Raw genomic sequence first — 12300 nt, forward strand, 5'->3', positions numbered from 1 at the left:
TTTTGACACTTTTCGACTTGTGGTGATCTCGTGCTCTGCTGTGGCCTTTGACCCCTCCCTGACGTGTTTCTGCGACGCCGTGCGCTGACGTGAAATGTATTCTTTCTTCCAAAGCATCTTCTTTGTGCATGCTCCATGGTGACTAGACCCTGATGTCGTAGCTGTTGTTTGTTTCGGCTCAAAGAAGCTGTTTTCCTGTCTGTGTTTGATCCCTTCCCTTTTCAGACATTCCCCTTTTGTAATAAAACTAAAATAAAAGATGTATTGATCATCAACAGACAAACTGTTTTATGTTTTTATTTTATTGACCACATAAAAGAAAAGAGAATACGAGAGAAGGCGAAAGGCCCTTCTGCTTAGTTTTGAGCCTTTAATGACACTCTCACAGTGCTAGCCAGGGCTAGCCACGTAACCCAGGTGCTGTCCGGGTTCTCTGGCCAGCTTGGACACACCCCCAGTGTATCCATCGCTCTGACTTTCGCTACCCTATTTGGCATGCACGCTAGCGTTCCACTACGACACTATCACTGGCTGTGTTGATATGCAATTATAAGCCACAGCCACATATGATTTTATTTTGACCTATTTAGGCAGGAAGTAGATAGACTCGCATAGGTTTAGGTGTTGCTTAGTAATGCTGCTCAAAACCAATTTCTCTTTTTTTTGTGGCAGCTTGCAGGGATAAACTGGATCAGAATTTCAAAATATAAGCTGATCTCAGACGGGGAGTTTTCCTTCTGCAAATGCTGGCTTATTATATAAGGGACAGCCTCAGAGTTGACTGATACCGTCTCAATATCCCATAGTTTCAAAAGTCCAAAGTTTTGAGGGAAAATCCATCCCAGCAAAGCTGTTGGTTATGGAACATGAAGACAGATACATAACCCAGATAGAGCCAATAGACCGCGTCTTAATTCATCCTGAAGACACGATGCTTGAATAACATTACTTGGAGGTGAATGATTTATTCATACTTATAAGTGTAGGCTTAGACCAGTGAAATATAATAATAATATATAACAATAATAATAATAATAATAAAATAACAATAATTATCGTAATAACAATGATAATATAATGATAACAATAACAATAGTCTCTTTTTTTGGTAAAAGAGAGAAAGAAAGAGAGAGAGAGAGAGAGAGAGAGAGAGAGAGAGAGAGAGAGAGAGAGAGAGAGAGAGAGAGAGAGAGAGTCCCAAGTGAATATTTTGAAGATAGCACATAGAGCCCCTAAAGCCAGGGGGCTTATAAATTTGTGTTGATGCCTCGAAGGAGGGAGGAGACGGAGGAGATCAGGGTTGAAAAGCAGGCCGATTACCATAATAAAAATAAGACACAGAAACAACATTTCAATATTACTTGCATATAGTTGTTACTAGTCAGAGTGGCGAGAGTGAGACATAAAGAGAAAGATTGAAACAGTAGAACAGAGCTAGGGTGAGCGAGAGTCAATATGACTGGAGAGAGCAAGTGAGAGGGACAGAAAAAGAGAGGCACACTGCAAAAATGGGGTGGGGGAACCACACAGGTATCAAGCAGTTTTCGAGCCCGAGGCAGATAAAACCCCTGTGGAATGACTATCGGTACGCAGCATGACTCTCATTATAAATAAAGGAGACTATGAAGATTATTTGTGAGCGCACTCAAATGCCATAAACTGAATTTGTTCCATTCCCTATTCCCTAACATATCACTGCTCAGTGGTTAATTCCTTCACATGAATCCATAGTGTGTGTGTGTGTGTGTCTGCGTGTTTGTGTGTGTGTGTGTATGCGTTGTGTGTGTGTGTGTGTGTGTGTGTGTGTGTGTGTGTGTGTGTGTGTGTGTGTGTGTGTGTGTGTGTGTGTGTGTGTGTGTGTGTGTGCGTGTGGCAATACGGTTGTAAGGAAAAGAGACTGAGACATAGCTATATTCTTCAATTGATTTCTCTTCTTCCCCCGGGCCACTTTCCTCCCATAAAACCAATCGGCATTTCCTTGATGTGCACAGAAATGCACAAGAGGGACATTTGATTGTTGGGAGGAGCAATGACTGGTTTCCAGCAAACACAATTTAAGACTGACTTTGGATGCATTTGTTTCAATTAGATCTACTTGTTGGTCAATTGGGAGCTCTCTCTCTGAGTTCAGACTTGGGCCAGTGCTACAGTAAATGATGGGCTTAGTTTCTAGTAGTGACGCTTCCAGATGAATCTAATCCCCTCTGTCCTCTTTCAAAGAGATATGACAGGTGTTGGTGATGGGCAGGCTCTCCTGTCATCTGATCTGCTAAAGCCAAGCAACAGCCTAGTGTTTGGTTTGTCTTAGGTTCAGGATTTAGTTTTAGGATGCGGTTTCCATGACGAGGGTCAAGGACGAGGCCTGAAGTCCAAAGACGGGGCCCCGTGGCCCCCATGGTTGAGGTTCCAGATAAAGACCCCGGTGACCTTTAAAATACCAAGCGGAGACCAAAGAGCGGCCCTGGGTCCAGGCTCCCTCCCTACGGAGGAGGGAAGGTTCGGAGGTGATCCTCCGCCTGCCTCCACCATTACAAGGTTACAGTAGCGCCTGGCTCTGCGCCAAGGCCTTTAATAAAGCTGCATATGTTACAGTCAGCAGTACTCTGCATATTTAATCCCTGCGCAGTGGGAAGAACAGATGCAAGTCACAATATCGGGGGCCCTCGCGGTCCACTCTGTGGGCTGATCGTTAGATCATTAGCATTGGTGCCGACACATGATTAGAATACGGATGATCATGATTATGAAACAGAGTCGAGTACTGTTGGTACATACAGGTGTATGAAAAGATATGGCCTTCGCATAGCAGCTAGCACCTCTAACCTACGGCAAGCCCCTGGTCTGGACATTTAAAACCCTGTTTACTATAAGCTTAGAAGCCTAATCTATTCAGACTGGTCAAATACTGACATTATATTGATGGACTGCTGATTATGAGGAAATGCAGTATATAATCATGAGGACATGCTTAAATAATGCCGGTGTAGATTTGGACATCAACAAGTAACAAACAAAGAGAAGTGGATATTTATTGAATACTTACAGTAATATTTTTTATCAAACACTATTTCCGAGGTATAAAACTGTCAAATGTAACATGTTCTCAATATTCATTTGATCACATTCCCAAATGTTCATTTTCTTGGGAATAAATATTACTATCAATAATAAAATAATAGTTAAAATAATATATGTACATCTGTCCCCCACAAAGAGTAGAAGTGGGCAAAAAAAGAAATATTTGAGCCATACCAAAAAGTATTCCTCAGAGGTCCCTCTGAGCAGGGCATCAAACCTACTCCAGATGGATTATCACAGCCGATATTAATGAATAACAGCTTCACAGCCCGTACTGTAGACCTTCGGACGTTTTTTTGCGAGCCAAACTTGTATAAAAGCAGTACTTAAGCTGTTAAGACTACACTGTAGTGTTCAACTGTAACAAATTGGTTGGTACGTGCACACACATACACAGAAACAACAAGCAACATAATTGGCATTCATTAGAAAAAAGGCAGTGTTTCCTTGCACAAGACTTTCAAAATAGAAAGGCAAAACCTATTTAGGCTCCCAAAAACAGAAAAGAAACACAACTTCCTGCCTGTTCATTTAATAAAAATCCTGCACAGCGAATTCTTTAGCCTCTTTCACTCAAAGAACACCGGATCGATGCTGCTCTAAACTCTCTCACATATGTGTTTTAACCTGTCAGGGGTTTAACCAGGGGCGTTTCTAGGTGTCTGAAGTATCCGGGGCTTAGCCCAGAGGGAAAGGGAAAATGCGCACATAGCGCGCAGCAAATTCTTTTAAACTTTATTGCGCATGCAAATTTTTTCATAATGCCTTGCATAAATATACAAAATAGGCAGTTTATTTTCGCTTTAAATAGCTTCCTGACTGCTGTGCTGCTTAGCCCCAGACATCTAAAGTTCCATTCAAGCTATTTCAGAGTAAAATGAATACAAGTGAGCCAGACCTTACATATACACACACATACATATATATATATATCTATATATATATAGATATATATATGACTGGCGATAGGATAGGCTAATTCACTTGAGGTGGTAAACAGTCTGGTTATGTTTTTGAATTGTTTGTTCTCTTGCCAGAAGGACTATCTAGAAGGACTAGGCTACTTTGAGATGCCCCTGGAATCCCCATGTTTGTTTCTGGTGTAAAGCAAGCAAAAAACAAAGAAAAAAAGCAAGTTACTTTTTTTTTTTTTTTTTTTTTAAATAAGATTCGGGGCTAATTAAATAATATCCGGGGCTTTGGCCCCGAATAAAACAGCCTAGTGACGCCACTGGGTTTAACGCAACACATCTCAACTAACATGGATAAAGTCAGTATAAAAGTTAGACATGGAATATTCACTAGTCTTTTAAATGTACGTAATTTGTACAAAAACAAAACAAGTAAGGAAAGAAAGGAGCTGGTTGCAGTTTGCTATAAAAGCAGTATTAAACTCTGCATTTCTTCTTTCTGACTGAAGCTAACTTTTTTCTAGTTATTACTCAAAGGTCAGGAAAGCTATTAAGCATTTATATACTTCCACAGCAAAAGAGCGACCACTTTGCTGTGATCTCAACTGGAACAAAACATATTATTGAGTGATTTTGAGTCAATGAAATGTCAACAGTATGCAGAACACAACACAATTTTCGCACGTGATTGGCTGCTGGTCACCCAAAGGTTACACCAATTGCTTGAATTAATTGCATTGGGCAGGAAGAGAGTGGCTGAGGTCAGTGGAAATTAATGTACATGTAGCTGGTTAATAGCTTGCACTTAACACTCAAGATGTGCATGTTTTATCAGTTTTTAGGTAAAGCTGATTCTCTCTATAAATGCTTAAAAAAATGGGGATTTTCTGACTGTGGACCACAACGGGGATTTACCACGCATCCCGACTCAGACACCAGCCTGCTCAACAGGTAGGTACCCAGCTAGTACATTGAGCCCATACTCTTGTTCCACTCTTCTTGATAAGAGGACATCTGTGGCGCAGAACCTGGGGATGTCGGTGCTGCCAACTGTTCTCACAAAAACACCATCCCTCCTCATCAACATACCCTGAAAATACGTTCACATTTCATAATATAAAAGAATGTACAACTTGCAAAATGGAGGGATCAATCACGGTTTTTAAAAAAAATGGGACTCTAAAACACGTGGCGTCTATCGCCTGCCTCTACCTCTACCTCTGCCTCTCGCCCTCCCCCTCCCCCTTGGACTCCCCCTCCCCCTCCCCCTCCCACCCCCCCTCCCACTCCCTCTGCCACTCCCTCTGCCACGCCCACGGCCTCGCTTGGGGGGCGTGGCTGAGGACTCCTCCACCTCGACCTCCACCTCCTGCTGACCTCCCTCCTGGATACTGTCCTCTCCAACATGGCCGACACTCTCCACCTCCTCCACCGCCTCTTCCTCTTCCACCTCCTCCTCCACCATCACCGTCGCCTCCTCCTCCCCTCCTCCTTCAACCGCCACCCCGTCATCCTCTTCTTCTTCTTTCACCATCACCTCCTCCACTACCGTGTCCTCCTCCTTCCCCATGGCTCCCTCGGACACCTCCAGCTGCACCACCACCTCCTCCCTCTCCTCCTCCTCCTCTATTTCCTCTTCGCCGCCGGTGACTACGGCGACTGTTTCCACGGTAACGAATTCGCCAGCGCCGTCATCGTGGTGGTTGTTGCTCTCGTGCTCCTGGTTGGCGATATGGGCGGAGCTGCTGGCTATGGCCTGCTCCAGGCGGAGGCGGTACTGCTCCGCTTCCCTCTCCTTCTGTTGGAGCTGCTCGCGGTACTCCTGGGCCTTCCTGTTGGCCTCGTGGAGCTGGCGCTGGAGCTGCTCCCGGCTGCTGTCCACGCTCTTCTGGAAGGTTAACCCACACCGTCAACATTAGCAACACCGTGAACACCATCAACAACACCGCCACATCAACACACCGCCACAACCACACAGTAAATCCAACAGCACACAGAGCGACAAATGCTGCGTAGCACCACCCAAAAAAGAAATGGAAACCCACCAACACCATCAGTGCACTTAAACGTCAACTTGTTTTTAAGGACTTGGTATCCAGATTTCTTTTCAATGCTGCATGAGAGATTCTCCAAGCACAGAATAAAACAACCCATTTGTGTTATAGTCCCTCCTTGTTTGCTTACCTTTTCTTTAAGGCTGCTTTGATTGTTGGAGGGATCTGCCTTTCTTTTGCGTGGGGGCGGGGCCTGTTGAAACTCCTCCTCCACCACCTCCTCTGTGATGGCACTGGCCGGCACAGCCACCACTGGGCAGGGACAAAACACAGCACAGCTTGGTGAGACTCACACCATATTAACAACATACCAAAACAATAAAGATTTACTCCATTTTATTTTTTTTACATTTGTTCAAATATACAAAAAAGTGGGTTCAACCGATCTATAATCAACGGTATGCAGGGCTTTTGGTTTGCCAAAGGGCCCTACTATACCACCAGATGTTGATGAGCCATTACCAGAGAAATGTTTCATCAACATCACACCATGTGGTAAAATGAGGGCCGTTTAAAGGCTTTAAACTGAACAGCAAACAAGTGCATTGAATACTAACTCTGTTGCCCCTGCATGGTGACAAAGAACTGCTGGCCGAGGCCTGCTGGCTGCAGGTTTCCATGCTGGTCCGTTACTATGGTGATGACTCTCTGACCCCCATCTCCAACCACATGCTGGATGGCTGAGTCCACCACCTCCGCAGCTAGGGTATCCTCGGACTTGCCTGTGGACAAAACCAATCTTTGTAAGGGGGAAATCTCTGTAGGATCGTCCACATTCACTATTAAATGCCACACACTGAGAGAGAGAGAGAGAGAGAGAGAGAGAGAGAGAGAGAGAGAGAGAGAGAGAGAGAGAGAGAGAGAGAGAGAGAGAGAGAGAGAGAGAGAGAGAGAGAGAGAGAGAAAACCTGTGGGATTACAGTCAGTCAGAGACATAAACAGAGATTTGGAGAGAAAGAGATTGATAAATAGATGGTGGTGGTGACACAGGAATCCAATGGTAGGAGGCAAGTATTGGGGTAATATTGGACCTATGGATTGTTTTTGTTAACAGCCTGGCAGCCGCATTTTGTCACTACTACTAACGGTAGCAAGCGAGTCAGAGCAGCTTGCTGAAGGCAGGTGAAAACAGAGAGATAGATTGAGGATGGGAGAGAGAGGAATGCATGTGCTAGTGGTGGTAGAGAGAGATAGAGGGATAATTGGAGAGAGGAATACATATGCTAGCGGTGGTAGAGAGAGATTGAGAATGAATGAAAGAGAGGACTACCTGTGCCAATGGTAAAAAGAGCTAGAGGGGGAATTGGAGGGAGAGAGGACTATATGTGCTAGAGGTAGAGAGAAAGAGGGATAATAAGAGAGAGGACTACCTGTGCCAGTGGTAGAGAGAGATATGGGGAGACTGGGAGAGAGGGGAATATATGGGCTTGTAGTAGAGTGATAGAGGGGGAATGAGAGAGAGGGCTCAATGTGCTAGTGGAAGAGAGAGATAGAGGGAGAATGAGCGAGAGAGGCCTATACAGTACGTGCCAGTGGTAGAGAGAGATAGAGGGAGAATGAGCGAGAGATGCCTATACAGTATGTGCCAGTGGTAGAGAGAGATAGAGGGAGAATGAGCGAGATAGGACTATATGTGCTAGTGGTAGAGAGAGATAGAGGGAGAACGAGCGAGAGAGAGGACTACCTGTGGAGGCATTGTGCACCAGGTCTGACAGGTTGACCATCCCACCAGCAGGGATGATGATCTGAGACTCTGAGTTCATATTGACTTGGTTCTGCATGCCGTCCTGCACACACACACACACACACACACACACACACACACACACAGTCAGTCTTACATTGTACATTTGTATCAATCAATATTAACAATTAAAATATGAATAATTAATAATAATTTCTAATTATTATCCATCCCATTCTACAGTTACTAATTGTATCAACTAAATGAATGACAAATGTATTTTATATATACTTTTCTACATGTAAATACAGATGGATGTAAATATATATTGTTAATCAAAACAATTTCATGAAGTCTAAAAGAAGCTATTGCGGTGGACAATTAGCCGACTTATTGCAACATGGCTGCCTCTCTCACACAGAGATTCTTCTCAGGAAACCATGGCAACACTGCTAGGCCGTTTGCGGGGGTGTAGGTGGGTGTTGCTGATGTGTGGGGTGACTGTGTGGGGGGATGGGGTGTGGGTAGGGTCCTTGGTGATGGCGGGGGGTAACACTTTGGAACATCAAACACATTTTTAAATCAAGCGAGGCTGCCGGGACGCGCACACACCAACGCTTACCGACACGCTCCCTCGCACCTTGAAGTTTCTTTATTTCCCCGCCATTAACTCCCAGACTCCTTCTCTCTCGCTTTCGCAGTATTTCTCTCTCTTGCGTTCGCTTTGTTCCCCTCTCTTTCTCGCCTTCGCTCCCACGCTTTCTCCAGAAGAAGAATTCATACTTGACTCGTGTTCAAATGGCCATGCTGATTTTCCACTCCAAGGCGTGTTGCTTGGAGGGTGAAGGTCTCTCTGTCTCTCTCTGTTATAAGGGCTGTAGTGCAAGCCTTTCTTCCTCTGACTGCCTCCACCACTATGTTTCCTGCTGTCTTCCTTTCTCCTACACTTACTCTCCCCTCTCTCTTTGTCTGATCCCTTTGTCTGTCTCTCCATATCCCTTTTTGTCGTTTAACTCTATCCATCTATTTATATCCCTCCTGCTCTTCACTTGTCTGCCTGTCTAGGCTCTTTTTCTCTGTTCTATACTGCTTTTACCTAATCGCTCTCGGCCGTTCTCCGTCTCGTTCTCCCTCTCTCCACTGCTGAGCTGTCAGTCTCTCTCGCCCTCCCAGCCGCCTCTCCACTGTCCTTTTATTCTCTGCCTCCCCCCCATCCTCTCTCCCTCCCCACCCACCCTTTCTCCCTCTCCCTCCCGGTCTGTCTCTCTCCCTTCCACCCCATATTTTTCATGCACGGCTTGCCGTTTCTCAAACTCACACCCCACCCCAACCCCCCCCACCACCACACCTGTAGCAGGATCATCAGCTCTGTGTTGCTGGTGTCCATGGCGATGTCAAACGGCGTCTTGTCAAACTTGCTGAGCGAGTGGACGTCGGCACCGTGCTGCAGGAGCAGCTCGGCCGCGCGGCGGTGCCCGTTCTGCGCCGCCCAGTGCAGCGCCGTCATCTTCAGCATGTCTTTGGCGTTGATGTCCGCACCGCTCTGCAGAGGCAAGACGGGGGGGGGGGGGGTGGGTGGACCAGCGGTATGGTGGCCCCCCGGAGGCCGGGAGGAGAACAGACCAGGGATGATCCGTCTTTAGGTTTCATAATTGGCATGGAGAGAGCAGGGCAAGGGACAAAGGTTCTGGGTGAAAACCCCAATGCCCCGCAGGTCCACCCTCTAGAAGGCGTCTCTGAGGGAGTTGCCCCGCCCCTGCCTGTTCATCACTGACATGTATCCCTAAGAAGTACTCACTGTAAGTTGGATAAAAGCGACTGCAAAAATGTTTTCATCTACTACCTAGTTGTTAGTGAACACTAGGACCACGCACACGCACACACACGAATACGCACACACAAGCACACTCAGAATCTTGATCATCACTCTTACCCTGACCAGCAGCTCCACTATACTGGAGTGTCCCTCGGTTGCTGCCATATGGAGAGGGGTCCTGTCCACCTTGGTGCGGGCGTCCCTGCTGACGCCCGCACGGAGCAGCACCTCAGCGGTGGAGTGGTGGCCGTACTGAGCTGCCAGGTGCAGCGGTGACGTCCCCAGCTTAAAATGACAGTTGGAGAAGGAGGGATAAAATGGCTACCGTCTAGAGTTGTGATTGATGGTGAAAGATTTTACATAATTTCATGAATATATATTTTTTTATACTTCATTGTTTAAATGTGATTATATGAGTCCAAATTAACTAAATTCAGTTTGAGAATAGTGTTTTGCTGTTATACATTTTATTAATTTGCTACTTTCAAATAGCAATTACTGATTGCGAGTTATATTAAAAAAGGAAACGTGAGGTTTGCTTTGCTTTGGTTCGTTTTTTATGCAAGGGCACCGCAGTATTAAAATATTTTGATTAGATAGATTACTCAGAATGCAACAAATAATTTAAAGTCAGTTGTTCCAACCGTTGTTGGGTTCAGTCGATCAGTATCTGATGACCTGAGTGATTACTCTGAAACTAATGGATGTCATTTCATACAGAGCATCCACAAGGATGTTCATTCAAGCCCCAAAACGCAACAAGAAACCACCCTTATACATAGCATATGGTTGAAACAATAAAAGGAACCAGTTGGCCTTGCTCAGGTACAAAGATAACCATGTTTGCAGTTTTGATCCCTGTGGAGGTGGGGCTATAGCCTGTGGGCCAAAACAACAGATGGAACGATGACTGTTCTTTTCCACCATATGTTTTTAGAGGATGAAACCATCATACATTTTCCAGTAGGAAATATAATAAATGACAAATCCATGTTTGGTTCCAATGTTGGAAAAAAAAAAAAAAATCCAAAAATTGCATGCAATCACTTCTGTGAATGTCTACGGTCCGTAATTCAATTTGACTTGCCATTGCTTGCTTCTCTACAAGTGCCCACAATATTTTCTTGTCAATTTTGATTGTTTTATACCCGTGTCACCTCATATAATTCATAGTTTCAACAATCTATACCAATCATTTATTTTGAATTGTAATATATGATTGTATATATCAAAACCAAATACATTTATTTGGTTCCTCTCGGTCTCGTCAATTTTGGAATAGCACTTGGCTTTAGTTTCAACCAGAAATGATTTAATATTTGCACACTGTAACACCGGCATGTGTTGTTAGCATTCGGTTAGGCTAGGAATGTGATTCAGGTCTATTAATTGTTTTGCTAATGAAGAAGAACCATGTTTGTCAGCAGTCAATATTTCGAATGCTTGAGAGCTATTCCCGTAATTGCCACAGGTAATCTCACATTCACAACAGCCTCACCCAATCGGTTGTGAATGGAGCCCCATTGGCCATCAATATTCGGACGTCATCGTCCTGACCGACCCTCGCAGCCTCCAGCAACCGCTTGCCAAGGTATACCAGCGACATCTGCTGCTAAAAGAGAGTCACAACAGGCCATTACCGTTTACTCATTAACATACATTCTTAAACGTTTATTGCGCTCATTGAACGGAAATAATTAGAATAAAAATGCGTGAAACTGTTTAATAATATTTTGCACAGTAAGTAAGTAATATTTAGCAGTTCACCAATACCATTATATTGAAACATTTAGCCTATTTTCATTGTTAGATGTCTAGATATTACATATATCAAGTTGGTAAATTGTATGTGTATATAACATGATCTGATAACATGAATAGGTTATTTAGGCGATACTAGTTTAATTGGGATATTCCATTTATTGGATGTAGGCTACCTTGAACAAAGACCTTTAAGCGCAATTAAGTGTTACAGGACAGGTTTGAAGAAAGATAATATAATACATGATTTGCAAAAGGCATCAGCAGCTATGAAATCCAAAATACATTCATGCAAGTTCAACACAATTTTAGTTATAACTCATAATCTCCGTGACAGTCTCGTTTCGTTAATGAATGCATTATAACAATGAGTCCGTAGCACTGCAGCGTATATTTGTGAATGTATTAATTATATAGTATACTGTTATTGTGGATATGGTTCCTTATCAATATAAATAAATACACATTGAAAATCATTTCAAACGGATGAGACATACAATTGAATGCAACGTTTTAGTTACATTTTATCATAGCTTTCTATGCATTCACGGCAAGCACATTATGCCATTGCTTTCGCGGGGCCTATACCTACAACTACTGTTCTGTGCAAAGTTGTTGCATTTCAATAAATCCTGCAAAACCAACACAGGATGTGTGTAAATAGCCTCCACATGAGACAAATACAATATCGCTAAATCCTTTAGCTTTGTTCCGGTGGAAGTTGCCGAAAGCAAACGAGTGGTACTTGCTATTTCCACATCCGCTAACGCTACAGGGCTGTCTCTCTTAGAAGAGGAAGGCTCTGCTGAGTTTTATTGATAAACATCAGATCCAACGAAAGTTTGGTCGGAAAACACGTTTCTATGTATTATATAAAGCAGTGAACAATCACTGACGTTGGATTGCAATGCGAAAAACGTAGCTGAGGTATTCTTTAAGTTAACATTAGCTTCAGCTTCTAAGCTGGTATCTTCCTTTAATAATGCTCTTGCCTGT

General features: G+C 44.0%; 1 protein-coding gene across 1 annotated transcript; it reads right to left on the reverse strand.

Moving 5' to 3' along the window:
- Positions 1-3075: 3075 nt before the first annotated feature.
- LOC307075132 (GA-binding protein subunit beta-1-like) lies at positions 3076-11149 on the reverse strand (the record flags this gene model as incomplete). Its single annotated transcript, XM_079735636.1, has 7 exons — positions 3076-5877; positions 6174-6295; positions 6601-6765; positions 7728-7830; positions 9076-9270; positions 9661-9828; positions 11042-11149. 7 exons carry the CDS (start codon positions 11147-11149, stop codon positions 5185-5187), a joined length of 1554 nt encoding a protein of 517 aa, XP_079591762.1. The 3' UTR covers positions 3076-5184.
- Between the last annotated feature and the right edge of the window lie 1151 nt (positions 11150-12300).

This window comes from Pollachius pollachius, assembly GCF_949987615.1.
Source record: "Pollachius pollachius genome assembly, chromosome: 1".
NCBI lineage: Eukaryota > Metazoa > Chordata > Actinopteri > Gadiformes > Gadidae > Pollachius > Pollachius pollachius.